This window comes from Simochromis diagramma, unplaced genomic scaffold, assembly GCF_900408965.1.
Source record: "Simochromis diagramma unplaced genomic scaffold, fSimDia1.1 OVJJ01000216.1, whole genome shotgun sequence".
Taxonomy (NCBI): Eukaryota; Metazoa; Chordata; class Actinopteri; order Cichliformes; family Cichlidae; genus Simochromis; species Simochromis diagramma.
Window position 1 is genome coordinate 9,319,947 of NW_024386883.1, and position 19,189 is coordinate 9,339,135.

Sequence of the window (19,189 nt, forward strand, 5' to 3'; positions counted from 1 at the left end):
ATAAAAGGCAATAAAACTAATATCAAAGCACATGGGGACTAATAAAATAAAACAGGAAGTAACTAAATAGGAAATCATATACAAGAGACAATGACTAGGGAGGCTAGAAAAAAATAAAGTATAAGGATTCAAATATCTGTAATAATAGTCTGTAAACACTTCAAGAGTTACACTACTCAAGTAATTCAAAAAAAATACAGGAACAACTGCATTATGAACTATACTGTAAATAATTTTCTATGCCACAGAGGCAGGGCTCAGGTTAGACTGCAGTATGTTGATTACATAGACTCGTTTTTTGTTTTTTTTTGCCATTTGCCATTTATTTGTAACAGCAAGTGACTACCCCTCCCTGAGTCTGGTCTCTTACTGTTAATAGGGAGCTCTTCCTTCCCCCTATTGCTTGCTCATAGGGGATCATATGATTGTTGGGGTTTTCTTTCTTACAGTAGAAAGCAAATTCAGGTAAATAGAACTGAACTATTAAGCTATTTAAATACCTGCTGGGATTTCTGAAAGACCCATCCAGTTGTTCTACATTTGTAAACAGTGCTAAAAACATCGACACCTTGCAAACAGCTCAACCTTTTTATTGGAAATGGTTAGAAAGAAAGCCCTGAGCTGTGAAGAGTCGCGTCCAAAAACTCCAGAGAGGAGTAAAAAAATAGATATGAAATGTGAAGGAGTCATTGCCGATGGCACTGCAGTTGGTCAGAAAGAGTAGACAGTGCTCAGCCCAAGGCTATGTATCAGGAGAATGTGCTGTATTGATTTTCTAAGAAAAAAAGTAATGTGGGTTGTGTGTTAGTGGAAGTGAGGTGTGAAAATCCATCATGACTGATTTTAGAGTCTGTATTTCTCCTGCAAGGATGTAGCACATCCCTGCCAGGGCTATTTACTGGGAATTGAATAACAGCATGAGTGAAACAGCTCCAACTCTAACCTGTGTGTCTCTTTTAATTCTGTTTTCTTCTGTTTCTTGTCTTCACCTGCTCTACATTTCCTCTCCTCTCACAGAGATCGCATGAAGCTGCCCTTCATGACTGACCAGTGCGAGCAGATGCTGAAGATCTGTAATGAGTTTGTCAGACTGCAGGTGTCCTATGAAGAGTACCTGTGCATGAAGGTGCTGTTACTGCTCAGTACAGGTAATGGAACACAATTCACTTCGAAAAATGACAGCAGTGTTTTTCAAAAGTCTCTCTGCTGGACTGGAAAAATCACTTATATTTGTATCTACTGTGTTATACAGCTGCAGCTTTTTTCCATTTCCTTGCAATTTGTCACAGTAGGGCTGTTCTGGTCATGTTCCTCTTGATAAATGCGCAGAGGATTTTGATTGCTGCTGCTAAAGGCCACAAATTTCATTACTTATCAGTAATGCATCGCCTTTGTGGCAAAGATTCAACAGGGTGCTGGAAACATTCCTCAGAGGTTTTGGTCCATATTGGCATGATAGCATCACGCAGTTGCTTTAGATTTGTCAGCTGCACATCCATGAGGCAAACCTCCTGTTACACTGCATCCCAAAGGTGCTCTTTTGGCTTGAGATTGATGTCTGTTAAGGCTGTTTGAGTACAGTGAACTCACTGTCAAATTCAAGAAACCCATTTGAGATAATCTGATATTTGTGACATGGCATGTTGTCCTGCTGGAAGTAGCTATCAGGATTGATCATAATATGGTCATTGAGGGATTGGCATGGTCAGCAACAATACTCAGGTATGCTGTGGTGTTTAAATAATGATCAGTTGGTACTAAGTTGCCAATTGGGCCAAGAAAATATCCTCTAACTTCTACCACTGATACAAGATAGGGTGTATCCATGCTGACTTGTTGTTTACACTAAATTTTGAAATATCACATCAGAAATCGAGGCTCATCAGACCAGGCAGTACTTTTCCAATCTTCTATTGCCCATGCAAATTGCAGCCTCAGTATCCTTTTCTTAGCCAGCAGGAGTGGCACTTTGTGTAGTCTTCTACTGCTGTAGCTCATCTGCTTCCAAGGTTTGATGTGTTGTCCATTCAGAGATGCTCATCTGCACACTTTGCCTGTAATGAGGGCTAATTGAGTTACTTTTGTCTTCCTATCGGCGCAATCTGGCCATTCTCCTCTGACCTGTGGCATCAGCGAGGAATTTTTGCCAAGGGAACTGTCACTCACTAAATATTTTCTCCTTTTTTCGATCACTCTCTGTAAACACTATAACAGAAACATCCTAGCAGATCACGGGTTTCTGAAATATTCAGATCAGCCCGTGTGCACTTGCATCACCTTTTTTCTCCCCAATTCTGATGCTCAGTTTGAACCTTCAGCAGGTCATCTACATATGTAAATACATTGGGTTGCTGCTGTATGATTGGCTGGTTAGATATTTGCATTACAAGCAGATCAACTTGTGTACCTAATGAAGTGGCCGGTGGTTGTATGTTTTAATACTGCAGTTTAAAGATCCTGTTTAAAATCACTGCTGACAGCAGCAAATGGTAAGCATGCCGCAAGTGTCTACACTGTCAGAAGCATAACGGCAGAACAGTAACATTCCTGTCTGCAATAATTTAAACCCAGTCTGCTGACAAAAGCACAGTAGATGTTTTGTTCTGTAGATGCATTATTATGTGTGTCTGTCAGTGCTCGCTGGACCTTTATGTCACTTTACGTTCACAGGGTGTTATGTACCCTAAACCATTTGAAGCACTTGTCTTGCATTTTCTTTAACTTCATTGTTTGGTTTAAAGTGTATCTTAAGTGTTTTCTTTCAGGGGTCTTCTTCAGTTCTGAAATTCAGCGATCGAACATGGAGCCATTTCTTTTTAGAAGGACACATGAATTCAAAATGCCACAGAAAAGACCGGGTGTTACTGTTACTATCAAAATATGCAAGTTTGATGTTCTTTTGACATTCTTCACCAATCTGCGATGTAACAATGTGATATTTTCTTTTAGATGCCTTCTGTTAAATGTTACTGCTCTGTGAAAGTGCAGTCCTTTCACAGATCGTACCTTGGTAGAGAGTCATTTAATTTCCGTACTAGAGGCTCCACTGAGAGTTGAATTAGTATAACTTTTGTGTTTCTTATCTCACTGAATAAAAACAGTTAGGTTTTTTATTACTGCTGTTTAATCTTCTTTTATCTACGATTCTCCAGTGAAAGCACATTATTAAAAAAAAAAAATAAAAACCAATTTTCTTTTTTAACAATTTAGTTTAGCTAAAATTGGATTCAGAAGACATTTTTACAAATTGTAAATTTATTCCAACTGCATTTTATTTGCTGTGTATAAATTAGTAAAGGCTGTTAAAGGACAGACTCAAATAGGCAGTGTTCATCAGGCCTCTCTTTATTTAATGTTGGAAGAGGTCAAATAATGAAAGCTGTGGGTTACCAATCAGTAACGTAACCCTACATACTACACAAGGAATCAGTATCACTAAATCAGACCTTTCCCACTTATTTCAGATTTTCTTGTCTGTGATGGAGAGCATTATTCTCAGAGAATGGCGAAGAAGAGGATGCACTTCAGAAGCAATTAGCTTGTTATGCAGGAGGAAATTACATTTCCATACTGTGCACCGGCTGCATTTTTGTACCTTAGAGCGATTTCCATCCGTTTCCCTCAGGGATGGAAATACTATTAGATGGGACAACTTTGGTTTGAGCTGCTTTTATCCATTCTCGCACACATTATATGGAATTTCAAGTCACTTATAAGACTATTTGATATACTGTCATATTTAGTTAAATATAGAGAATAGAGAATGCTCAGCAGCGTGAAAGCACCACAAAACATAAATAACTCAATAAAGAATTTATAGGTCATAGAATAAGAAAACACAAGTTGTTTAATGAGTTTGCAGTGCCATTGTTGCCTAGCACAATCACTGCAAGTCACTGCTAAACTGTGCGGCTCACTGCCTGACACCAGACTGACAAGAGTCCACAATGTGCTGATACAACTGTATTGCTTTTCAAGTTTGAAGTTTTTGCTTTTCAGCAGTGACCGGCACAGCGAAAGTCCTCAGTGTGTCCTCTTTAATATATCATTTAAACGCAGAGAATCATTTTGAAGGGTATTCAAATGTCCTGATTTAAAAAGCAAAAGTGACACCTTGCACAGCAGCTGGTACTACTTTTAACCCCAATTCCAAAACTTTGGAACATTTTAAGCAAACTGCAATTATTTTCAAATCTCATAAATCTATATTTCATTCATAACAGTACACAGAAAACATACATTTTTTTTACCAAAAAATAAAATAAGGTCATTTTGAATTTGTTGGCAGCAACAGCTACAACAGCTTAGTACCATGACTGGGAATAAAAAGAGCATGTTAGAGAGGCAGAGTTTCTCAGAAGTAAAGAAAAGTAGATGTTCACCAGTCTGCTAAAAACTTTGTCTACAAATTGTGGAATAATTTTAGGAAAAAGTTCCGCAATGTAAAATTGCAAAGACTGTAGGATATCTCAAAGAATCTCATCATCTACAGTACATGTGCAAGGGACAAGGCCAAAAATGAATATTGAATGCCTCTGATCTTTGGCCCCTCAGGCAGCACTGCATTAAAAAGCAGCTAAATTATGTCATGGAAATCACCGCATGGGCACAGGAACACTTCCAGAAATCACTGTCTGTCAATACAGTTCACTGAGCCATCCGCAAATGCAGGTTAACGCTCCATCATGCAAAGAGGACGCGATGTGTGTGATCATGATCCAGAAACGCTGTCATCTTCTCTGGGCTAAAGTTTATTTAAAATGGACTGAGGAAAAGTGGAAACTGTTCTGTGGTTTGAAGTTCTTTTTGGAAAATTGGAGACCATCCTGTTTGTCATCAGAACTCAGTTCCCAACCTGCATCTCTGGTATGGGGGGGGGGTGCATTAGACCCTCAGGCACTATCAATACTGAGAGGTGTATACAGGCTTCAGGGTATATGATTCCATCCAGATAACCTCTTTTACAGGCAAGGCTGGCATATTTGAGCAAGACAATCCTAAACATCAGCTGTTAAAAAGCATGGCTTCATAGTAGCAAAGCCTGCCTGTAGTTCAGCCCTTTAAGCAACCGAAAACATTTGGCACCTGATGAAATGAAAAATATACTCTGTTGTCAGTCTTCTCTGATCCAGAAGAGTGTTGATCATTTGTGTCTGAATGCAAACTTCTCACCTAACTCCTTTTGCCGCACGAACAGCAGACACAGACCTGATAAGGATAAATTCTTTGATAAAAGCTTTATCTTACTTTTATGTGTGTGTTTTTTTTATTTTTTTTATTTATACCTTCAGAACCCCTTCCTATGTTAACCACTAGCCTAACAGAGCAACAGTGTCCTTGAAGCTTACCAGCTCCAAGTGAACATGGGAAAAAATTGTATTTTTAATTTTTTTTTAAAATGATACTGATATATCGCTCTGTGTTGCCTCTGTCTCTGTGTGTGTGCAGTACCAAAAGATGGCCTGAAGAGTCAAGCAGTTTTTGATGAGATTAGGATGACCTATATCAAGGAGCTGGGAAAAGCCATCGTCAAGAGAGAGGAGAACCCTAGTCAGAACTGGCAACGCTTCTACCAGTTAACTAAGCTACTTGACTCCATGCAGGAGGCAAGTGAAACACACACACACACGTTTAAGTGTTTTTAGGCTACTTTGTTTCATATAGCATTTTCTTGATATTTATCCCATAGATTGGCTTTCTTTGTTTTTTTTTAATACCAGCCAGGTCTTTTCCACCTAAAGAATACACTCATATTCTGTGTAGTGCATTAAGCTTCAATCAAGTTAGTTTTTAGCACTCTCCCCTTCTGCCTCTCTGTAAAAACTTGTTGCAGACGTAAAGATCTTGCATTTAGAACCTACTCCACTTTAAAGGCAATCCTTTTAAGTAAAGTGAGTAAACAACTCTTACTAACCTCTTTCTGTCTTAACCAGATGGTCGAGGGTCTTCTCCAGATCTGTTTCTACACCTTTGTGAATAAAACCCTCAGTGTGGAATTTCCGGAGATGCTGGCAGAGATCATTTCCAACCAGATACCAAAATTCAAAGATGGAAACGTCAAAGCTCTGCTGTTTCATCAGAAATGACTGCCTTAAATTGTGAATCAATGCCTTAAATCCTGCCCTGCACATATACCTCTCCAGGGGCCCCTAGCTTACATATCCTGCCTCCCTCATCGCTCTGATTCAGTTTCTCAGTTTTTCCTGGGCCTCCTCTAGAAATTCTGCCACGCCCCTTCGGGGCTCAGCCATTCAGCCTAATCTTGGAGCACAATACCTGTGGCCTCAAGCCCCCATCCCAGTCCTAGTCCTGCCATAGTATCCTATCACCGACCTATAGCCCTTCCTCTTAGTTGGACTCTGAATGTCTCTTGGGGTGGATGCATTTTGGGCAATTTTTTTTTTTTTTCAGTCCTCCCTCACCTACTCTACACCCATAGCCCTGTGCTTGTATTTTTAATGCTTTCTTACAATGGCTATGTGCCTCATATTAATTCAAGCCTCTAGTATTTTACTGCAGTTTTCACAGAGAAGCTAACGTATAGAGTACAAACACCTTTTCCTCCAAGAACATTACACCTGGTATACTTTGCAACTTGAAAGGATTAGCAGTTCAAGCCTAGTGTCCCTCCCGCTGTGAATTACTTATCACTTCAGAAATTATTCAAATCACAATTCTACACAAGACCACTGAGAAAAGAAATCAGCTAGAGACATATTCTCTATTTATTTTATGCAGGCACACTATTCAAGTCACATACAGAAGCAAGAGACACACACGCACACACTCACTCAGCCAAATGTTTACACAGGATGTACCTGAGGGAAAACCAGTGCCTTTTAGTTTTTACGCTCTTCATAGCCATCCACTATAAGCTGTAGGTTTTTTTGCATTAGAAGTTGATGTCGACATCTTTCCACACGATTTGTCTGTTTCTCTATTTCCGCGTTGTAATTTCTGTTTTCTATTTCCAAGCTGCCATTTCAGTGTTCTTAATGTTTTTGTTCTTATCTCCTGTTCTGCATGTAGGAACACCGCCTATGGTACAGATAAGTAATGTTAAATGTTCCGTTTTATCACTTTGCAAAAAAAAAAAAAGTCCCAAAACAATTTTTTTTGGTCTTTTATTATCCCTGTGAAGTATATTAGATAAATTTGCTGCCTCTCCCAGTCAGTATTAAATTCTGTTAAAAGTTTACCCAGCATATACAATGAATGCACCTACAAATAACTTTTTTTCTTGCTTAAGCTTCAGCCAGCTTTGATCTAAATGGGTACTGCTAAAATTCAAATTAAAGACACATTTAATGTTTTGTACTACTTGGGAGCAGACTGACTTAAATTTTAGGATTTCTATCTTTAAAAAGTTTTTTATGCTTTAATTGCATTTGGAAAAAAAAGTGTTTTATAACCAAAATGCATTTGAAAAAGCCATCCGAAGTATCAAAGGGCCTGCTGTCTGTTTGAAAAGTGACATAATGAGTCAATTAAATCTGGCTTGAAGTTAAACCGCCCTTTCATTTCCAGCTGCATTCAGACTGAGGTTGGTAGTTTAGTAAATGCACTATATGGACAAAAGTACTGGGCCGCATACACATTACACCTACTGTACAGGAGCTTCTCAGCCGTGGAAGCCCATGCCATGAAGCTCCTGGTTCACAGCTTTTGTGCTGATGTTAATACCAGAGGTGGGTTGGAAACTCTGCAGTTATTGAGTCAGCAGAGCGACTTTTACATGCTACAGTGCTCCGTGACCCCGCTCTGTAACTTAATGTGGTATGCCACTTAATGGTTGAGTTACTTTGGTTCTTAAACACATCCACTCTGCAATAAAGCCACTTACGGTTGATGATGGAATATCTAGGAGGGAAGAAATTTCACGAACTGATATGTTTCAACAGTCACTTGCAGCTATTATAACGCCACCCTCATTCCTTTCACAAATGTTTGTAAAAGCATTTTGCGTGGCTAGGTGCTTGATTTTGTGTGCCTAAGGCAATGGGACTGAAAATACCTTTTGTCCATATAATGCAGCTTTAACCAAATATAATTGAGGTAGGAGTGACTTGCTAGTTCGTATTGCTTGTCTGCTCTTCAAAAATTTGTGTGAGGTCATAAAACAATAGAAAAAACTTCAATATGTCAGACCCCAAAAGGTACTACCATTAGGATTGTTGTCATTTTTTCATTTTTCAAAGTAAAAGGTTTAACTGGCTCAAAAATGGTAGCAACATAGCACTCATGATAGGAAATGAAGGCATAACATTGATGGTTTCCTTCAAGATACCATTTTGATTTAATATTTCCCTTTAATTACCATTATCTGAATGTACTTGCAAAATCAGGACTTATTATATGGAGCTGCTGTGCCAACATTGTGAAAATACAAAAATATATTTGTTTAAAATAAAATATTTATTTTGTATACTGGACGTGAAATGGATACCCATAATTGATGAAACCTATGTTTTGAAAACATTTCCCCTCTAAAGCTCAAAACGTTGGTCTATTGATTTGTGAATCCAACCTCAGGAAGTGAGTGATTACTTCACATGGATGTGCTCTACTTGTTCCTAATGTAATGGAAAAACCCGTTTTGTTTTGGGTTTTTTCTTTTCTGGAGATGTGACAGAGTACTTCTGATCTGACATTAAGTGGTTGTTGTAACTTTGCTTCAGGGTGCTCATTTATTTACAAAAAAAAAAAAAAAAAAGGATTGTTCAGTGTCACACCTACACCAGCTTAAAGTACTGATTGTTATCATTTAGCCAATTGTACGATAAACCTTTTTGTGATCAACAAAAAAATTGTATTTTTGAATTTTCAAAATACATTTGTAATGTGAAAATCCATACCAGCTTGTGTGATGGCCAAAGCAAAATGCAGTGCAGTTGTATGCTGGCTTCTGCTGGAAGTGTTAAAACAAAATGCCCTTCACCACCTCCTGTAGAGTACAGTTACTTTCCTCCGTATGTGTCTTATGACTGTCAGGCCTCTCTGCCTAAATTTCAACTGTACAGATTTTCAGCTGTTTACTCTGAACAGTACTCACCCCTCTGCTGCACATAACTCTGAATGCCAATTAGCAGAGACCAGGTAAGCAGGTTGCCATAGAGACTGGTCATTTGTATGTTAGTTACGGCTAACAGCACAGTGGGCACTGGAAGCATACAAGCCACTGCTGAATAAGAGCCATCTTTTCTTCTTCTTTTTTTTCTTTTAGGGGTGGTCACTCGCTTCAGGGTTGTTTCATTGACAGTGCAGGCTTTCAGCTCCACCTTCTAACTGTGCTGCCTGTCCTTGTGCTGTAAAAAAAAACATGGGCTTGTTGCTGCTCGCGTCACTGTGTGTTGATTATTCTAGAGAAAATTTGACTAAACTATTTGTTTGGATAACTTGGAGATGGTATTACAGTTGTTCCAAGGTGGTGGTGCTTCAGAAAACCAGCTTTAACATGTAGATGTAACCATATCGATGCTTATTTCTGAATGGCTATAGGCGCATATAGCAATGCTGGCATATCTAGTGCAATGTAAACATCATCTAAGACTACAAAACATTTTTGCATTTCACCTTCATGCTCGATTAAAGGCCTTGCGAAAGGGAGCCAGAGAGCCATAGAAATAAGATTTCACATCAGGAAATAGATAAACCCTTAACATATATCGATGCTTTTAGAGATTGATCTATTGTAAAAATGATATTTTCTGTGATTTTGATTACATCGGCTTGATCCTCTTTGATATGACTAATTTTGCTCAGTCGTTTTTGTACATTGAATGAGTCAAGAAAGTAAATATTTTTCTGTTTGTTGGTTTGTGTTTGATAAAGGTAGATGTGTTAAATCCATAAGGAAGTGTTGAACATGTTTGTCTTGTGAAGTAAATGTAAATTCTACGAGTCCATGAAAAAGTCTACATGAAAGCTCACTGTGTTTTTGAAGATAAGGAAATGAGGGAGAGGGACAGAGAAAGACTGGTGGAGATTTATATAAGAGTGACCAAAGCAGAGGAGAAAACAAAAATTAACAAAAGAAGTATTCAAGTTACATTTTGAGTAGCACTTACTATCCAACTTCTAGTACTTCATGTTTTATTTTAAAGATGTCTTTTGTAAAGGTCGTGGCTTTGGACCCCATGTATTGTTCTGTGAGGATTTACTGGTCACTTTAAAAAGAAAATTTAAAATGTTGACTCTCCATATGAAAGTAAAATTTACCAGAGCCTGACAGAATTGCACTACCCTGATATTGTTTGATATAATCTATTTTGTATAAAATACATGCAAATGTTATCTTTAAAGATTAAGGGCAGATCATGTTTCACTGGTATATATGGCTATAGCTTTCACTAAAGTCTGTTTTCTTCGTATTTCAGTTATGTAAATGTAATCCAATGTTTAAAAAAAATACAAACCATTAAAAAAACAGTAGTTTGTATTACTTCTGTATTACACCCTTCCTGTAGTCGGTGTCAATAGTTTCACCTATTTGATTAAATGTTGAATTAAGTTATGTGTCGTTCTCTGACATTGGGTTTGACATCGAGAGTGGAAATTTGGAAGAACTGATTGCTCTTTAGTTAAAAGCATCTTACACAATAAAGTCTCCTGTTTTTCAACACTCAGCTACATGGATTTCATTTTTTTGACTTGGAACAGAGTTAAGGAAAATAAGCTTCCTTTTGATATACCAAAACAGGTCTCACTGCCCAATCTGGAATCATGTACTGGAAACATGATTTGATAAACATACACGTGAAAACATGCATACGTCCTTTCACTGCCACGGATTCCTTTTATGTGTTAGATTAAATTTATTGAACCATTATTATCTGACATTTTTACGTTACCAGTACATGCCCATGATTTTGTTAAGTCTGAGATTTTAGTCTGTTGTTAAGTGGTTGCTAGCCAAGCCGATGGCATAGTAATATATCACGCATAATGAAAGTTTGAGGTTATGAGTTAGATATTTCTGCCATGAAAATAAAATTATACAATGCTTTTATAAGCTGTTCCAGGTGCATAAACATTGCAAAGGGTTTATTTTAGTCAATTGGATGGTGGTTGCTTGGCAACATGACTAGCCTTAAAATGTGATAGATAAGACCCTTCAGGGGGACGATGTGCCAATTTTGGTTGCTCAATTCCTGATCATGTAAGACACAAACATGGAAACAGACTTTGTGTTGAGGCCACACTTTATCTAGCTAATTTGTATACCAGTATATTATCAGACCTACATAATGTTAAAAATGTTTAGCCTGACTTTTACAGAACTACTAAAAATAATATTTTAGCTATTAGTTCATTTTTATGAGTTATCTTTTTCAAAATTAAAGAAACAGTTATATTTTATTTTTATTTTGCTCATTTCACATTTTTCCTTCTTTTTAAAGTTATGTAACTAATTAAATTAAACGCACACACACATTTATGTGTAGTGTATTGTGTTCTATGAATGTGCAGAATGAAGTCGTCCCATTCCTTCCTTTCACAATAAAATTCCCTGAATATGAAGTGTGGCTTCTGTGCCTAATATTAGTGGAGAGGTTTAAACTTGCATAGTTGTATAAAGTAACTGTAGAAATTAATATAAACTTGCACTACTATTCTTTAAATTGTGAAATAGTTATTTACTATTGTTATTTTAACTATTATTGTTATTATTATTACATGTTTTTAATATATGGTATGTCCAAAGGCTCAAACACTGGTAATTTCATTAGACACACCTTGCTAGTTCCAGGCTGGATCCCCTTTTGTCTTCTAAATTTACCTTAATTCTTCATGGCGTAGCTCTAACAACGTGCACAGACCTCTTTGTAGAAAAAAAAAAAGAAACAAGCCCAAACATACAAGTAAACTATATTCCCAAAAGTTTTTGCTCATCTGCTTTCACACAACTCTGACCTAGAGTGACTTTTTTTTAATCCTCACGGTTTAATATGATGTTGGCTCAAGCTTTGCAGCAATAACATCTTCAAGTCCCGAGAAGTCCTGACTCGCAGTCTCCGCACTAATTCATCCCCAAGGTGTTCTGTCAGGTTGAGGTCAGGACTCTGTGCAGGCCAGTCAGGTTCTTCCACACCCAATTTGCTCATCCACGTCTTTATGGACTTTGCTTGTGTGCAGCTGTGTTGGAACAGGAAGGGGTAACCCTAATCCCCAAACTGTTCCCACAAAGTGGAGAACATGAAGTTGTTCAAAATGTCTTGGTTTGCTGAAGCGTTAAGAGTCCCTTTCACTGGAACTAAGGGGCCAATCCTGACAAATGCCCCCACACCATAATCCACAGGTGGCATCCCTTCACAGTACCACGCTGGAATTCACTGAGCTCCTCAGAGCGACCCATTTTTTCAGAAATGTTTCCAGATCAGTCTGCATACCGGCTGGATTTTGTACACCTGTGGCCATGGAAGATATTGGAACACCTGAGTTCAATAATTGTGATGGGTGAGTGAGTACTTTTGGCAATATAGTGAACATTTAGAGCATGTGTGCAAGAAATCTGATTTTTATGTATGGACTGGGTTGTATTATGTTCTTAAATATGAAAAGAGGCCAGCTGTATCCTTCCTGTGTCATATAGCTGTTATGCTAAGCTAAACTATATGTAAGCTATTTGCCTCCTGATGCTAGCCCCATACATAATGTACTGGTATCAGTCTCTTTGTCTTTTATGAGAAAGAAAGCATGTAAATGCATTTATAAATTAACTAATAAGTGCTAATGAATTAGCCTGCAGTCACGAGTGCATTTTCATGTCATCTTAGCTGCAAGTTATGATTCACCACAAGTAGATTCTAAATTTAAATAAACATCAGTAAACGTTCACTTAAAAGGAATCCAAACTGTAAAAACATGACTTAATATGAAGTCCAGTGCAGCTTGACTGATGGCCTAACCTTGTGTCAAAGTGCTATTTAGCAAGAGAGAATAGTTCTGCTTACCTATGAGCCAATCCACTCAAATTCTAGTATAGCGCATCAAAGTTGTTCTAGTCAACTAAAACAAATCTATTCTGTTAATTTTAAAAACAACCTAAAATAAAAATATTGCAGAAATATCTTTAGTTTTTATACTTTTTTAGTTTGGTAAAAATGTTATTACAGCTTGCCTGATGAGTCATCAGTGGACATGATTATTGAGACTATGGATGTCTACATTGCTTTCAAAAGGTTATGCGCTTTTATTGCTATACCTATGCTGATTTTCTCAAGTCTTGCCTCTGTATGCTCTCTATACAGTAATAAGTTAAAAGCCTAAATCTAACATTTAAACTTTTTTTTTTAAAAACTCAAACAATAAAAACTCAACTTAAAACGTACGACTCCACTCTGGAAACTAACTGAAAATAAACCGTATTAAAACAAAAATAAACTAAAAATAAAAACGAATAAAAAGGATAAAACAATAATAGCTGTTTTTATGCATAATTTTTTTTAAATATAAAGTAAGGATTACAGGATGAATAATTACACATTATTAATAATAAACCAGAAAACAAAAATCGGAATCAGGATTGGAAACTAGAAAGAAAACTTCAAGCTACAGCTGTTCAAGATTTGTCTTTAATTCTGCACATTTTTCACAAAAACATTCGAAAGAATATTTAAGGCTGCAGGATTTAAATGATACAAAAAAATCAGGGCAACAAAGATGGAATTAAGGAATTAAATTAGTATGCTAAAAATACAAAATATAAAATTTCATAATGAAAAAAGTATACCTTATCAAATACTGTGTATTTATTTACAAAGTCAAGAAAACACCCCAAAAAGAATGCCGTGCAGGATTTAGCCTTTAAGTAATCTCATAAATAAAAAATTTAGATTTGAATAAAGTAGTCTTATTTCACATTTAAGCTTTTTTTACTCTCCCATTTGATTTTTCTGTTGAATTTATAAACTGGATACAGGATAAAATGGGGAAAAATAATTTTCTTAACAAGTGGTTCAAGGAATGAGCAAGCCACAAAGCTGACCAGCTTTTATACACAAGTATAAACAATTCTGAAAAATCTATCACCTTTTCCCCCTTCAAGTATCTGAACTGAATGTATTTACAAATTACAGGCTGGGCAGTAAATTTTTGATCAAAGAATAACTCAAATAGGTCAGCCATGGTTAAATTAGATAATCATGTAATCTTGTTTCCTACACAGGAAAAATAGGCGTAAAGAAGAAACTATGAATGTTCGACTCTTGAGGGATGCTTAACTTTACATTTTTTTGAAATATTAAGTAAAGCGATGAGGTATAAAGGGCATGGAACAACAAAGACTGTGTGATACCTTGACTTTCAAAATTATTTCAATTTTTCAGTCGCACCGTGCTGTCAAGATTTAAGCATCCAAGATAACCAAGTAACTAAATCTGCATAATGGCTAAAACTAAAAGAAAATATTATAAATAAACATGTTTTTCCCAAGTTCATTCAATCTTCCTGAATGGACTGAAATGGTGCATACATGCCTCCATACAGCGTGATGCCTCACAGCTGGGCTTGTTTTAACTGACAGGAATCAGCTGTTCCTGCCTTTGTTGCATTTTAAATTGCTGATGGGCTTGTGGGGATTATTTGAAATTTTTCGCATTTTATGCGAGGGCTCTGCAGGGGAAAATTATAAATAAAGAGAAACCCATAGCTGACCTTTGAGTGAACTAGTTCCAAAGAAAACTCATCCTGTGCCGACCTGCCCGGGGGCTCCTGATGCTTAACTGGAGCTCTGAAACATTAGCCAGGTTGAGTCTTGTCCCAGGCAATAACTGCACTTCTGCAGTGCTCACACATTTACAGCCATAAAGCCAAACCCAATCATTTAAGTCAACTTTTAAAGCTTAACTGTCCCATTTGGCATTACTAATCAATTCTACAATAGGTGAAGTCCAAAGTTAATACGTCCTGTCAACATCTCTGCAGAAACAGTTACCTATTTATACCTAACCAAAAAAAGGAGTGTGTGGAAAAGGTGGTTGGAGTGAGGGACAGTGCAGTTCAAAATATAAAAGCAAAAAACTCACACACATTGCAGCTGAAAAATATCAAATCATTTATACAAGTTTGTCTAACTTCCTCCCGCTGTTCTCTCTCTCTTTCGCTCACACACACACACAAATTTGGGTTTGTTCCCATATAGTCTTCACCAAGACTAAAAGCCACGCACGCTAATCAAATAAAAGCAGTCTCGTCTTTTTATATAAGTTTTCATTCCCCAGTGCAATTCAGGGTTCTCTCCCCACTTCGGTATGCTTTGTTTTTGTGTCATATCTATTGGATATGGTTCTGCTTGGTCCAGTTTCAGTTTCCAGTCTGATCAAAACAAAAAGTCACCTTATCTGCATTAGTCCCGTCCAGTACAATAGAAGTGATTGAGTCTGTATCCTCAATCTGTTTAGTTTTCTGAAGTTAAATATAGTTCATTAAAATCCAGTTTGGTCTACTCCCATCCACAATCTTCCAGTTCATGTATGCCGTTAAATTATACAAACTCAACATAGTTCTCTGGTATCAGTCCTGTTCGCCCATCAAGAGTCCCTTCCAACCAGCCAGGCTCCCTGGAAGTATGAACTAGACAGAAGGGGGAAAACATGGATATTGTTGAAATGCATTGACATAGAACTGAAATGTTCATAAAAATGTGAAGACACTATGCATACTGAGGGTGAGAGGGTGGAGAAGCAGGCTTAACATGATGGTTAACACTTCCACATGTTCCCCATCGAGTGTTTAATGTCTAAATATTTTGGAGAGGATATCTCTGGCATCACAGATTGGCTGTTGTTTACTTGTGAGCATGAAACACAGTATGAGCCCGAAACGTCAGGCACGCGTCCTGCAACAGGAAAGTCTTTTCTGTACATGAACCTACAAACATGTAAGTTCATTCTTGTGAAATCATTCATGCAGGAATGAAATTGTTAACTCAAACATACCACTTTTGATGGTTTGTTCCAACAGCTTGGTAAAAGTGCAGTGCAGTTTTAAATTGGAAACATGATTAGATTAGTTTGGGGTGCTGTGGTGGTTAAACATCCTATAAATACGAAAGTGCAACATTGCTACAGGGTTAGATTGTGTGTTCACCAGATTTGTCCACACCAGGAATCTAATTTGCACCAAGCTGCGCACCACATTTACATCAAAGACAGAAAAATAAAACCATGTAAGCCTTTGCACGTATTTGATTCTTACTATTTATGTAGGGGGGAAATGTTAAATTCAGCAAACCTGTAGTATGAATATTATACCGTTGCTTTATTCTTGTAAATGTCAAGAAAGCACTATGAGGTTGTATTATGAGCTCCGTGTGGACAGCTGGGATGCTTCATCCTTCGCCAGCCGTGAGCAGACTGCATTGCTGAGATACCACGTTAAGGATTGGATGTCCCCAAGGACACATTTTGACCAAAAGGGCTCGGATAACATGAGTCTGCATTACATAAGCCTAAATAGTCTTTATGCAGTTAATTCTATTTTGGTTTGGGTTTGAAACTACATCCCACCAACATGGAGTATATGTCTACAAGGAAACTTTACTCAGGCCAACTATAATTATAATAGCCAGCAAAGCAGAAGACCCAGTCTAGTTATTGTTCTTAAATTTGGCTGATCTCGGGTAATGAAGCCCAGATCTGCACAAAGAAACTGAGATTATATAATCAGAGTCCTAATGTATTCACAGTAGAATAAAAAATGGATTGCAGCCTTCATTCCAGTTGGGAAAAAATCAGTAGTTACCCAGTGATTGCATTGAATTGTTTTATATTCGGCGACTGTTTACAAGTAGCTGCAGCAACTATGTTGATTGCAAGAATATTCATGCTCAAAATGCCGACTTTAACTCATTTAATTACTTCTAAATTTTCCACGTAATTTTATTACATACATACAAATGTAAAATGTTAAATTTATCAGTGTCTAGTTAAATTGAAATTACTCCAGTGGTATATATTAAGTTTATACTGAGCACTTTTGCCTTAATAATGAATTATTTGAATGAATAAACCTTTGTTTTTCTATACTTCTGTTGGATTTTACGTAAAATTATTGCTTCATGGTTACTGAGGGTGAAGAATCTTTTTTTTTTAAGTGAAGGTAATAATTTATCTACACTGTGTCTCTTTGAAATGGGGGACTAGACTAGTTTTATTCTGCCTATATTTTCTTATAAAAGTAACGTTTTCTACATCATTTGGCTGTAAGTTGCCATTTCTACAGAAACTATATCATCGTTTCTGAGGAAAATTTCAGAATTTCCTTTCAAATTAATGAAGTTCTTGCTAAACTATAAATGTAAGCAGTTCAAGTTCATTGTTTTATCAGTAAACTGACGACTGCATTCAATCAAAAACTGACAGCAAACCAACTCTAGCTTACTGCCCACTTGACACACAAAGTGCTTTGAAGACAGAAATTGACATCGAGTGCTCACAGACCTGGTGTCTGTCTTCAAAGGACCCATTTCAAAGGAAACGAGAACACTAGATCATTGCACACAGTGACAATAATTTTAGTTACGCAGCAGTGTCCAACCATTATTTTCCTTTGGTAAGGTGGGTAAATAGGAAAGTAAAGAAAGGGGAAAATGTTTAGCATTTCCCTTTATCATGGTTTGTATGTCTCTGGGTAACTTTCATATATATAGTATGCATGTCTTTGCTGTTTGTTACATATTCAGTCCAGTGTATTGCTTTAGCAGCTTGTCTGTTTGCCAGATTCTAAAGTCTCAGCACATTTTATTGCCAGGTGCCAGATAAAATATGTTAAACAAATGTTCTGTGGATCCAGTCTCTGGAATTAGCAGTGTACATTCCTCTATGCTCCTTCATATTCGCTTCATATCATAAAGAAGAAGTTCCAGAAGTTCTAGTCAAGGGAAAGTGGTGCTATAAGCCTATCATATATAATTTTTGGACGGCTGACTATTTGGATAAACGTCGAGGATTTTTTGAAAGCCTCAGCACCAAGGCCAAGCAAATTCCCAAGTCTGGATTTTTGTTTTGACAACAAATAGTTTCTATACGCCAACCCACATTCTTTCCTTTTTCCTTTCTGCTGGCAAGTCCAGATTGTGACTCACCATTCTCAAAGATGGTCCCAGCGATGAAGGACAGCTCAGAGTCGTGCTCTGCCTTGCAGGCGTATAGAGCTCGAGCTTTTCTGCCCGTGAAACTGGAAATAAGAAGAGAGTTACACTGAGCCAGTAATCAGACACCAAAGTAGTACCTCAATTTAACACAAATGGCAGGTTGGTCACTTTATATGTTCTGTTTATTAAGTATCAGATGGTTAAATTCACACATGGACTTTTTCCTTTTCCTGATTTTAGAGTAGGTATAAAATATTAGTGCATGACTATACATCATGCAAAGCTACACTTAGCAGAGGATTAACAGCCCTACAGTTGATCCTCTGTGGAAACAGGCCTATGTCCAGAAATCTGCTGAGGGGGAGCACCCAGTGCTTGTGAGAACAACCCTATCCTTTTGCTTGTGTGGAGGATCTGAAGATAAAGATAATGAAGCTTTTTGTTCTATATCAGGAATGACAAAAAAATGATCTGTACATGTTCAAACCTGAACCAGGTCTTTGATATGGAACTGGACAGGAATGAACCCACCACAGCGTTTCTGTTTGGTAAATAAACGCTCATTACCTGCTTATTGTGTGACATGACTCTGAATTAGTCTTTAAAAATAAGCTGTACGTCAGTGTTAACTGCACATGAGGATGTGTTTGCATATGTTTACTTAATTATTTGACACTCTGGACATGGTTTTATTTCGACACTGTAATATTCCATGGTGTTGTATGTCTTTAAAGTTCTAGCTTGTCATTTCTTTCTGCCTTGTAAACTTTACCTTTTCATTCAGATATAATTTACTGTTATATCTGTCTACCGTCTCCTACTGAGTCATTTAGAGGTCACAGCTTTAAAGACCTGATATTTTGAGGGTGCAAAGCACTTGAAAAGAATACTAGCTGTTATCAGCTTCTAAAACAGCACCGGGACACTTAAGGCTTAAACTGTTAAGCACTGAAATGAACTGTAGTGACAGACACTATATATCTACCAAGGTTCAGATGAATAACTGCATCAAATTAAGGTGTATTTTTATTGCCGTTTCAATAGAGAGGCTCATATTAGAATGACTGCTGCTTGACGTGGCCTTGATTTGAGATA

At 37.3% G+C, this 19,189-nt stretch overlaps 2 protein-coding genes across 5 annotated transcripts in view; one reads left to right on the forward strand and one right to left on the reverse strand.

Moving 5' to 3' along the window:
* Window positions 1-10,625, forward strand: part of LOC120733770 (glucocorticoid receptor-like) — a 65,657-nt gene extending 55,032 nt beyond the window's left edge. For both annotated transcript variants that reach the window (XM_040032166.1, XM_040032167.1), the window contains 3 exons: window positions 1,018-1,148; window positions 5,449-5,606; window positions 5,934-10,625. In XM_040032166.1, coding sequence (XP_039888100.1) covers window positions 1,018-1,148; window positions 5,449-5,606; window positions 5,934-6,086 — 442 coding nt within the window. In that variant the 3' untranslated portion in view covers window positions 6,087-10,625. The remainder of the gene's footprint in view (window positions 1-1,017; window positions 1,149-5,448; window positions 5,607-5,933) is intronic.
* A 2,931-nt stretch (window positions 10,626-13,556) lies between these two features.
* The window catches only part of LOC120733768 (rho GTPase-activating protein 26-like), an 86,089-nt gene continuing 80,456 nt past the window's right edge, over window positions 13,557-19,189 (reverse strand). For all 3 annotated transcript variants that reach the window (XM_040032164.1, XM_040032163.1, XM_040032165.1), the window contains exons 24-25: window positions 18,086-18,177; window positions 13,557-15,573 (exon numbers count right to left, since the gene is read on the reverse strand). In XM_040032164.1, coding sequence (XP_039888098.1) covers window positions 15,485-15,573; window positions 18,086-18,177 — 181 coding nt within the window. In that variant the 3' untranslated portion in view covers window positions 13,557-15,484. The remainder of the gene's footprint in view (window positions 15,574-18,085; window positions 18,178-19,189) is intronic.